This window comes from Suncus etruscus, chromosome 3 (genome assembly GCF_024139225.1).
Source record: "Suncus etruscus isolate mSunEtr1 chromosome 3, mSunEtr1.pri.cur, whole genome shotgun sequence".
Classification (NCBI taxonomy): domain Eukaryota; kingdom Metazoa; phylum Chordata; class Mammalia; order Eulipotyphla; family Soricidae; genus Suncus; species Suncus etruscus.
In genome coordinates, this window is record NC_064850.1 from 147982083 (window position 1) to 147994188 (window position 12106).

Here is a 12106-nt window from a genome sequence, read left to right on the forward strand (position 1 = left end):
AGAACAGCAGTCACCCATAGCCCATAATCTCTTGTCACAGAAATTTGATACGATAAGACTGGTCAGGGATGGGTTTCACTCTCCAACCCATGTGACTTAAACACAGATCCAGGAACTGTCTAAAATACATTTAGTCACTCCAGGTAAAGCTCAGAGAAACATAGTGCTGAAGTGCAAGGCAGGAGCCCCACCCACTGTACTCTTCTCCAGCCCCTCATTCATAATTGTTTAATTTTGTTGGTTGGTATTTGGGGGCCACACCCAGCAATGGTCAGGAATCACTCCTGGCAGTGCTTGGATACATAGCATATTGGAGACCAAACCTAGGCTGGTGATGTGCAAGGCAAGCACCTTACCTACAATACTATCTTCAGCACCTATAATTGTTTTATATAAGTCCTGTGTATACAGTGAGGATCATGACAAGTTTGCAGTTTTTATTTTAACTTCAAAACACGAAAACTCAGAAAGACGGAACTACGGTATGTCCATACCTTTTACTTACTGTGTTCTTTGTTGTTGTTGTTTTTGGTCCACACCCGGCAGTGCTCAGACATTACTCCTGGCTCTGCTCTCAGAATCACTCTAGTGACCACATGGGATCCCGGGATCGAAGCCGGGTCGGCCGAATGCAAGGCAAACACCCTACCCACTGCTATATCGCTCCAGCCCACTGTGTTCATTCTTCTTGATACTTTCTTTTATTTTCTTTACCTGAGGATAGGTTCTCCTAACTTTCCTTCAGTTGGCAGTATCTTTCACTTTATTCCTAAAGGATATGTTGCCGGTAGTAGAATTCTTGGTTACTAGTTCTTGTCTATTGGCATTTGTAGTGTCTTTGTCATACGGTTCTTTGGTTTTTTGTCATACGGTTCTTTGGTTTTTCTGGTTTCTGGTAAGGAATCTTAATGTCATTCAGATTATTTTTTTCCCTTTTGTGAGGTGTCATTTCTGTGGTCACTTTTTTTTTGTTTTTTTGTTTGTTTGTTTTTGTTTTTTGGGCCACACCTGGGGCGATGCCTAGGGGTTACTCCTGGCTATGCACTCAGAAACACTCCTGGCTTGGGGAACTATGTGGGATGCCAGGAATCAAATTGAGGTCAGTCCTGGGTCAGCCACATGCAAGGCAAACACTGCACTATCGCTCCAGCCTCTCTGTGGTCACTTTAATGATTTCTTGTGTTGTTAGCTTTCAGAAATTTGACTACAGTTGGAAGTTATTGGTTGAGTTTTCTTCTTTTAAGTTTTACTTGCTTTATAGTTTAGCTCTTGTCAAATTTAGGGCATTTTCAGCCAATGTTTTTTTTTTGGGGGGGGTGCATTTGCATCCCTGCGTGAAACTTAACCCAAATGTTAAATATTTTTTGTATGTTCTCACAGGTCTCTTTCGTGTCTAATTTTTTGTTTGTTTATTGTCTTTGGGGTGATGGGAGTGGCAGTGCTTAGGCCTTTCCACTGGTGAGACTGTGCCTCTGGGATCCAACAGTGCTAGTCTACTGAGACCACCCCTAGTTGTGATGGGCTTGCAGGAGTGAGGAGTATGTGGTGCAAGGATCAAGGTTGGCTCGCTGCATGTATCCAAGCCTTTTACTCTTTTCTTAGCACAGAGGCTCAGAGTTCACAGATTCTTTCCTGCCTTCTTGGCTATGCTGCTGAGCCCATCCACTTGGATTTTTCCCCCCTATTGTTTAGTATTTCTGAAGAATTCTGTTTCTTTGCTAAATGTTTCTTTTGGGAAGTTTTTAGGTTTTTGTTTTTCATTTGTTTCAAGCATATTCAGAATTGCTCTTTACAGTTTTTTTATGACTTCTCTGGAGGAGTTGGCAGATAGTATAGACCTCTGTAGCTCACTAGGGCTCTTCATTCTCATTGGTTCATTCATTCATCTCTTCATTTTTTTCTTTTGTTCCATTCTAGCTTTTGGTATGTCTGTGGAAGTTTTACAGACTTGAACATTTTCCTGTCGTGCTGCTTTACTCCATACATCACTTGATACTTCTGCTTTGAAGGATTGTCTCTACCCCAGAGATGGGCACTGAAGTCTGCTCTGTCCTACAAATTGAAGAGGCACACGTTTTAGGTCCATACTTGGGCCCCTAATCCCAGCATGAGTGGGCTGTTTTTCTTATTCCCTTTGGATATCATAGTCCTCCTCTCTACTAAGCCTCCCTCACTCAGCTCAGCCCATTCTTCCAATGCAGACTGGAAGGAAGCTACAGTCATTCGTGCAACATGCACAGACACCTGATACAGCAGGTGCCACTAGCCACCATCTAGCAGGAAGAAAAGTTTCAGCTCTTTCTTTGCTCCCACACATCAATGGGGATAAGCCTTAACATTTTGTTATCTTGTCTCAGTGTTTATCTGAACCTCAGACTTGCTGGGGAAAGAACTTTTTTTTTTCCCTAGGGCTTGACTACGTATTTGCTGGGCTGCCCCTTTCTGGAGCAGAGAAGGCTTTGTTAATAAAGCTTTCTGTTTGTGCTTGTTAGTGTTTGCATAACTAACTTTTAACAGTTCTTGAAAAAAATCCAAGGAACTCTGACATTGAATCTAGAGGGATGATCAGTGGTTCAGTACCATCCACTAAAGATAGACAAATGGAACTACATCAGATTTTGAAACTCCTGCAACACAAGTGACCGGAATTAAAAATGACACCTCAAAAGCTGGGAGAGAATATTTTCTCACCATTTATCTGAGAAAAGGGTGTAATTTTCAAGATAGAGAAAGCACTTGAAAGAATTTAACAAGGGGAAAAGGCCATCAAAAAATGGGAGATGAACAGAAACTTCAAAAAAGAGATTCAGGGAACCACAGAGATAGCATGGAGGTAAGGCATTGGCTTTGCATGCAGAAGGATGGTGGTTCGAATCCCGGCATCCATATGGTCGGTCCCCCAAAGCCTGCCAGGAGCAATTTCTGAGCATAGAGCATAGAGCACTGCCGGTGTGACCCAAAAAAAAAAAAAAAGATTCGGGCCCGGAGAGATAGCACAGAGGCGTTTGCCTTGCAAGCAGCCGATCCAGGACCAAAGGTGGTTGGTTCGAATCCCCGATGTCCCATATGGTCCCCCGTGCCTGCCAGGAGCTATTTCTGAGCAGACAGCCAGGAGTGACCCCTGAGCACCGCCGGGTGTGGCCCAAAAACCCAAAAAAAAAAAAAAAAAAAACGATTCAGGAGTTGGAGCAATAATAAGCATTTGCCTTGCATGTAGATGACACAGGATGGACCCAAGTTCAATCCCCGGCTTCCTGTATGGTCCCCTAGGACTGCCAGGAGTGATTTTTGAGCACAAAGCCAAGAGTAATCCCTGAGCACCACCATGTGTGGCCAAAAAAAAAAAAAAAAGAGAGAGAGAGAGAGAGATTCAAGTACATACAAGATATATGAAAAATATCCTGCATCACTGATTATCTGGGAAATCGAAATCAAACAATAGTGAAATATCAACTCACCCCAGTGAGCCTGGCTCACATGATAGAAAGCAAAAACAATCAGTACTGGTGTGGTGGATATGGGGAAAGGGATCTTGGGTCACCACTGGTGGAACTGTTAGCCCTTTTGGAAAATAGTACAATCCAGCAATTCTACCTACATCTAAGAATCTACTCCAAGGGCCTAAAACTCTATTCAGAAGAGACTCGTACCCTCATTGCAGGCTATTCACAGTAGCCAAAATCTGGAAGTAACCCAATATTCAAACACAGAAGACTGGTTCATATGGGCAGTGGAATACTGCATTACTCTAAGAAAGTTGTTATTATGCTGTTGCTGCTATGTTGATTGAGCTGGAAGATCATGTTGATGCTACATGGAAGGAGCTTCATGGGTGAAAATAAGCCATAAGGAGAAAAACAGATACAGAATGATCTCTCTCATGTGGGATGAAAAAAAACATATAGTATGGTTAACTATGAATGGCCCAAAGCTACAAAAATATGAAAACTCGGGTTGGAGAGATAGCATGGAGGTAAGGCATTTGCCTTGCATGCAGAAGGTCAGTGGTTCAAATTCCTGCATCCCATATGGTCCCCCGAGCCTGCCAGGAGCGATTTCTGAGCATAGAACCAGGAGTAACCCCTGAGCGCTGCCATGTGTGACCCAAAAAAAAATGAAAGCTGCTCTCCAGAATAGAGCTTACCAGAAAAGTGAGACATTGGAGAATGAGGTGGAAAGGTTTGAGATAGAGGACCTCAAACAGGCACTGTGAAGCAGGTGTTTGTTAGAATGATCTATGCATGAAGCCCTGCAATTGACAGTGTTGCAGAATTATTTACCATGGTAACTAAAATAAAAAGATTTTTCGGGCCCAGAGAGATAGCTCAGTGGTGTTTACCTTGCAAGCAGCCGATCCAGGACCAAAGGTGGTCCCAGTGTCCCATATGGTCCCCTGGGCTGCCAGGACCTATTTCTGAGCCGACAGCCAGGAGTCACCCCTGAGCACCGCCGGGTGTGGCCCAAAAACCAAAAAAAAAAAAAATTATTTTTCAACTGAAAAACAATCCAAGGAGTTATTTTTTTTCTGGCTCCTTTATAGTCTGCTTTCTTCACCTTTTTTAGTCCTCTTGGGTTTATCATCTCTTGCTCTGGCAGGGTTTTGAGTTATTCCTAGCAAAAATGTCAACCCCATCTTCCTTGAAGCAAAAAAGTCTTAGCATGTACTGTCAAGTAATCTACCGTATTTGCCAGCGTATAAGACGACTTCTGAAACGAAAAAAAGTCAACTGAAAATTGGGAGTCGTCCTATACGCCGAGTATATCCCGAAAAACCTCTCGATATGCTGCTAAACGAAAATCATCTGGATATTGTCACAAAACGAATTTTCCAACTCGCTCCTGCACCAATCACTGCCAGGCTGCTCGGACCGCCTCTCTAACTAGGCCAATCCAAGCAGGCTTTTGATGCATGCAAATTAGACAATGTTCTGTACCCGAATCTACACTGTCAAAAGCCTGCTCAAATGGGCCAGAGTCAGAGAGGAAGTCTATTACAGTATACCCTTTGAACCTTTGCTTATTGTGATTGGCTCACTGTGGTATATACAGTTGCAGCACAGGAACGTTCTGTCTTATACAGCGAATATAGGCCTAAACCTATGTTTTAACTGTTAAATTAGGGGGTCGTTTTATACGACCAGTTGTCTTATACGCTGGCAAATACGTAACTTAATTTATTTGTTTGAGGGGTTTTTTTGGGGGGCGGTTGGTTTTTGGGTCACACCCAGCAGCGCTTGGGTTACTCCTGGCTCTGTGCTCAGAAATCGCTCCTGGCAGGCTCAGGGGACCATATAGGATGCCGGGATTTGAACCATTGACCTTCTGCATGCAAGGCAAACCCCTTACCTCCATGCTATCTCTCTGGCTGAGTTTTTAATAATATCTTTAAGCACCATGATTACAAACGTGTTTGTAGTTAGGTTGCAGTCGTAAAAGGAACAGCCTCCTTCACCAGTGCAACATTCCCACCACCAATGCCCCCATCTTCTTCCTCCTCCACCCTTCGTTTGTATTTCAAGATAGGCTTTATTGTTTTTTTTGGGTTTGGTTTTGGGGTCACACCGGTGACATTCGGGGGTTGCTCCTGGCTTGGGGAACCATATGGGATGCCAGGGGATCAAACTGCAGTCTGTTCTAGACTAGCGCTGGCAAGGCAAATGCCTTACTGCTTGGAATACTGCTCCGGCCCCCAAGACAGGCATTTTAAAAGAGATTTTTTTTGACAGTCATCCCAGACTAGAAAAGCTTACTGAATTTTAATAAACTCTCAGTTTTCCCAGGTCATGTAGAGTCCCCCCCATCTAGTTCAACTCTCGACACTGAGATGCATCCATGTTTTCTATGTATTTTTCAGAAAGAGATGTCATGGTAAGTGAGCCCATGTGCCCTCTTTGTAGTAAGATGTCTGCTGATTTCCTAGAGAGAGAATAAGTTTCCTAGAATAGAACTTATATGGTATTTCTGTGAAGTGAACCCAGAGAGAGAAGTGCAAGCATGGCTTATAAATGTTGAAGTATATTCATCTTGTTTACATTAGCAAGTGGTTATTGGACACCAATAACCAAAAAGCGAGCATATCTTACCTAAAAATTGACAAGGTCCCTGAAACTTCACTTTGATGATTCTCTTTCTTCCTGCAGGGATAGAGCTGCCTGCTTTGCCATTCAGAAAGGATTACAGGCATCACGAAGTGACATTAAGTTATTTAACCATAATGATATGGCTGACCTGGAGCGACTACTAAAAGAACAAGAGATCGAAGATCAAAAGGTATGCTTCTTTTGAAGAAAATTATACAGTTCCTTTGTACTTTGCAACCAGCTAAATTATATATGAAATGGTAATTTGTCATGAAAACTTGCCTGCGGATCCTATTTAGATATTAAGTAAGGGCGTTACTGCTCATTAAATATACTTCTTGTTGGAGAGCCAAGTCTGATTGTAATTGCCTCATCATTGCCACAAATTATATGACAGATTTAGGAGAAGATAATCCAGACAGCATTCTCGAAGAGAGAAAAAGCATGTGCTTTGGGGTGGAGAGATTATCCTTGACAGAAATAGACCTCAACTCATTAGGTGTTAACAAGATGTGCCTGTTGAATTCAGAATATGCTTATTTGTAACAGAATAAATCATGTGTCAGTCAACTAGAGGAAACGAGGACTACAGATCTGAATATGAATCTGTGAACAATGTCAGACTGTTGACCCCACCCTGCCTTTATCCTGGAGCTCTGAGCAGCTGCTTCAAATGGGTGAAGACTGCTCCCAGCCTGGTTTCCATTCAGCCTGCTGCCCATCTGTCTGCCTTTTAGCTCTTACCTAGTTCCTGGGAATTGGGCCATGTCCATGTGGTGATGGGAAGTGGAGCGAACTAGTCCTGAGTGTTCTGGTTAGGAGCAAAACAAGACTTGTTCAGAGGTTTCTTTCCCCAGAGGTGCATCTGGTGCGTTCTGAGCTTACTGTATGTGAACCGAAACCTGATCACCACCCTATCCCTTCTTTCAGATACCATTTCCAAGTGGTATTTTCCCAGGCAGCTTATCTCAGAATAGGATTCGTGAAAATGCTTATCTCACTCTCAGCATATATCTGTTTTTGCTTTTCTCAAGATGTGTGTCCTTCCTTTAGAATTTTATCATCATCTCCTTTAAAGAAGCAACAACCTAAGTGCAGCACTGCATAAACATACACATTCCTGTGGTGAATTTATATAAACACTGTTGGGTGTGTATAGGCCAATTTTCATGGTTGCACAACTTAGGAAAACCTGTAGGGAAACTCCAAATTGAGACCATTCCACTCAGGAATTCTCTCTAAAATGTGAAAAAGCATCCTTTCCTTTCTTTCCATGGCGGAACGCTACAAGTTTGAGGAACACGGCCTTGGAAAGGTGATCAGTGGGCTGTAGAATTTATTTTGCCAAGTAAGTTTTGTACAAATTTAGTAAATACCAGATGCAAGCTTTGTGTATGTCTGTTTTGATAAGATAATGATCTCAGAAATTTTTATAGGAGTAGGAACAAGAAATTAAGTAACTTGAAATGTGATACTTTATACATTTTTGCTAGTTACTTCTACATTTTCTTACAGGAAGTAAGCTTCCTAAATAAAAATATTTTGGTTTTCAGGAATAATTTCTTTTTAATTTCATATAAATATTAACATTTTTAATATTTTTTACTTGGATGTTTCTCTTTGAAAGCAAATTAATTGCAATTTAATTCAGAGTTAGATCATTTCCCGAGCAGTGTTATTCATGGGTGTTTCTTCATTTCCTTTTTCTTTAGTTTTCTACTGTCTCATTCTCCTAAAAGTCAAAAAAGGGGCCCCAGAGCATTACCAAGGTGGCCAGCCTGGGTTTGATCTTCAGAATATCTATGGATATTCTGAAGCCCACCACCAGGAGTGATCCATGAACTCTGAGCCAGGGGTAAGCCCTGAGCACCACCAGGAATAGCCCAAATGAGATAAATAAAGGGGGGAGGAGTATAGAAAAATAACGATTCTTGAAAAAAAAAATAACTGACACCTTACGAACTATAGAAGATTGTTGGGGCCAGAGCAATGGCACAGTCATAGGGCGTTTGCCTTTCGAGCAGCTGATTGGGAGGGACCCAGTTTCAATCCCTGGCATCTGATATGGTCCCCCAAGCCTGCCGGGAGTGATTTCTGAGCACAGCGCCAAGAATAATCCCTGAGCACTGCTAGATGTGCTGCCCCCCCCCCCCAAATAATAATAGAGGAATGTTCCTAGGAGTTTTTTACTGACCACTTAGGACCTACTTTTAATAATAATCATACAAAAACAGATACAACAAAAAAGGGCCTCTTAAAACTCAGTAAAGCCAAGAGCTAGAATATAACCTTCCATTTGGTCTTTAGATTCTTAAATATTCAGCCCATTTGTATCTAGGCTACAGTCTTTACAAATTTTCAGAAACCTCCCAAAGATCAAAGAATGAACCATGATAAAGCAAAATGAGGTGCAAGCAACTTAAATCTAACAGATTAGCTAGTTTTTAGTACTAGCCACAGCTAGAATTTTATAGCTTCATTAAAGTCGTGTTTTAAATAAAGCATCTGGTATGTAAAGACTTTTATCCTGGGTTTTGGGGGTTTTTTTGTTTTTGTTTGTTTTGTTTTTGTTTTTGGGTCACACCTGGCAACACTCAGGGATTACTCCTGGCTCTGTGCTAAGAAATCGCCCTGGCAGGCTCAGGGGACCATATGGGATGCCTGGATTCAAACCACCTTTGGTCCTGGGTTGGCTGCTTGCAAGGCAAACGCCCTACCACTGTGCTATCTCTCTGGCCCCTCTTATCCTGTTTTTAAGATCTCAGTTTTTAAATCTCAATTTAAAACATTATTTGAACAAAATAATTTATAACAAATTTACATAAGAAAGGTAAAGGATATCAAGTGACAAACTAATTCATTAAATTCTTTTGGTATTTTTTTCATTTCACAAAATTGCTGCATTCATTTTTGAAAGTTAGGGAGAGGCACATTACCACACTTTTTTTTTGTCATTTGTCCCCCAAACCACATACTTTATCCCCCCTCCCCACAGCTGATGTAACATTAGCCCTCCCAACATTCAGGTTTGGGTTAGTGACAGTAAACATGATCCAGTGCCTACTCAGTGATGTGTTTTGTTTTGTTTTGGGGGTCACACCTGGTGATGCTCAAGGGGATTACTCCTGTGTCTACACTCAGGAATTACTCCTGGCGGATTGGGGAGACCGTATAGTTTGTCAGGTATTGAACCTAGTTTGGTTGTGTGCATGGCAAGCTACCTACCTGTGGTGCTCTCTGACCACTGTAATTGTATTTTTGTGTACTTTAGCAGATGCCATCACCTTCTTTTCTGAGTGATCAGTGGGCTCTAAAATACCCTCTTAGAACTTAGCTCAGATTCTTGATTTTGTTTTTTTGTTTTGTTTTGTTTTGGGCCCATTCCCGCTAACGAAGAGGGTTTACTCCTGACTATCCTAAAAGATCACTCCCAGTGATGCTGGGGAGGACCATGTTGGTTCCCGGGAATGAACACAACTCAGCTACATATAAAGGAAAGTGCCATCTCCTCTGTACTGTATTTCCATCCCTCAATTCAGATATTTGAATCCTAGTTCTCTAGAAGACAGAAGCAGAGAGGCAAGAAACCTTTCTTTAGGAAGGTAGTGGCAAATTCCACCTGACAATTTCAGCACAGCACACTCTAAGCACTTAGAAGAAACTCAGCAGCATTAGAGAGAGATTCATAACCTCTGTCTTTGGTGTACTGTTGTGGGAAAGTGGTGCTCTGTCTTGGACCTTCTCTTGGTGAGATCCTGGTCAAATTCATTTGGTCTACCTGTATTTATTTGATGCTAAGGGCAAGAGTTTCCTTTGGTTGTATGCAAATAAAAGAGGACAGGACTTCTTTGTTTGGATTTGTTTTAACTTTTTTGTTTTGTTTGTTTTAACTATTTTTGCAGAAAATTTCAACACAATCAATGGAAAGGCAATAATTTAAAACTTCCCACTTAATGGGGCCAAAGTGATAGATAGATAGCACAGTGGTATGGCACTTGCCTTTCACACAATCGATCCAGGTTCAATTCCGTAACCCATATGGTCCCCTGAGCCTGCCAGGAGTGATTGCTGAGTTCAGAATCAGGAGTAACCCCTGAGCATTGCCAGATGTGACCCCCTCCCCCCCGAAAAATAAAAAGATTCCCACTTATCCTTTTTCCCCCAGCATCCTGCCATTTTTGTATCTTCTAAGATTTCACCTGATTTTCCTACTATACCTCTAAGGTGATAACAATATTGTCAGTATCACTATGATTCATTCATCCCAAGTAAAATTTCTAGGCACAAATTCTAACCACACACATTTTACCAGTGGCTATACTCTTTATCACTTGGCTACCCTGACTCCTCTCACCACATAAAGCCATTTCAATACCAAAATAGTGGGTGTGCTTGCCTAGTTGATCTGTGAACATAACGTAGAGAACACACTGTTTAGCTTTGAGCAATGTATCGAAACTTGACTTTTGACGTCACTGAAACTATTAGTGGCTAAATCTTGCTTGGTGAAAGTGCTAAGGTAAAGATAATATATCTGGAGTTAACTAATATGTAAATATCTGTCTTTTGGTATTTAAAGAATCCTCGCAAGGCCCGTGTGACTCGGCGTTTCATTGTAGTAGAAGGGTTGTATATGAATACTGGGATGATTTGTCCTCTTCCAGAATTGGTAAGCAACCACATTTATTCATTAATTAAGCATTTGGGGACCATTTGGCAATAATGCCTTTTCATGGTCACTTTAATGTTTACTGTTTGTATTGCTTTTCATACTAGCTTTCATGAGCACATTCTGATTATACCAGAGAACAAAGTAACATCAAGAGCAAAGAGGTGGCCTTTAGAGTGGAACCAAGACTCAGCTTTTCAAACCTTCTCTGACCAGACCAACAATGTTGAATGTTGGTCAGCAGTAGAGTGCTGGCCTGTGTGAATATCTGGGTTCAGTTCCTTGCATGCAAATAAATAAAACTAATATTAGTTGAATTTCCATTGACTTAAGCTAAAGTATTCTATTTATAAAGTGAAAAGTTGGGTCCATTTTAATAAACGTAAACAACCTTATCACCATCACCAGAGTCAAGATAGAGACTGAACAATCTTCAGTTTCTTTGGGCCCTTTTTAGTCCATTCCCCATTCCCAGCTGGGTCACCATTCATCTACTTTCTGTTGCTATTATTTGGCCTTTTGTAGAATGTCATATAAATGGAATCGCAAAACACACATTTGAACACAGTTCGGCTTTTTAGAAGAAAAGAAATATACTGATTTTTAGAAATTGCGTGTTTGCAGGTGAAATTCACATGTGAAATTAGCCCTTTTAAAATGTACAGTTTAATATCACTTAGTACATGGTTGTGCGACCATCCTCTTTGCTTACTCTTACTCTTGAAGAAGCACTCAGACCCAGAAAGTAGTCACTCTCCATGCTCCCTCACTGCAGCCCCTGGTAATCATTTTTCTGTCTGTAAGGGCAAGTATGACACTGGGAGCCCTGACGTCTCATGACAGACTGAGCTCTGCTCAGAGTAGCCTTGGGTTCTCAAGTACTGCTAGATGCTCATTCAGCCCCCTTTATTTTTGCTTATAAAATAGTTTTATTTAGAGAAATAATGCGAGGAGAGAAAGATCCAAGTTCAGGCAAGAACACAGGGTTCTCCAGAGAGAAAAGCCAAGAGTATCCTTCTCAGATTGAGCTGTTGGCTTTTCTCCACGGTGGAAAACAAGCTCCCAAATCTCTACAAAGTTGAATTTTCATGGTATTGTCTCCAAACTGCATTGGCCTAGAGTTTCTGCATTTCATCTGGGTATTGAGAAGGAGAAAAGCCATAAACTCCAGATGGTCCTTTTATCTTCTTAGGATCTTTAGATCTTCCTTTAGCTTCTCTTTCTCATGAGGGAGGAGGGGCCCCTCCTGTGGATATTTCCTCAGTTTCTGCATCTGGGTGGTGGCCTATTTTTTTTCATCTCCAAAGAAGCAGGATCTGTGTATCAAAGGGATCTGGTCCTTTTGCATCTGGGCTAC

The 12106-nt window shown here is 41.5% G+C and overlaps 1 protein-coding gene across 1 annotated transcript in view; it reads left to right on the forward strand.

Annotated features, from left to right (window-relative positions):
- LOC126003378 (serine palmitoyltransferase 1) overlaps positions 1-12106 on the forward strand; it is a 78341-nt gene that overhangs the window by 46351 nt on the left and 19884 nt on the right. The window contains exons 7-8 of the mRNA XM_049769561.1: positions 6141-6270; positions 10660-10749. Coding sequence (XP_049625518.1) covers positions 6141-6270; positions 10660-10749 — 220 coding nt within the window. The remainder of the gene's footprint in view (positions 1-6140; positions 6271-10659; positions 10750-12106) is intronic.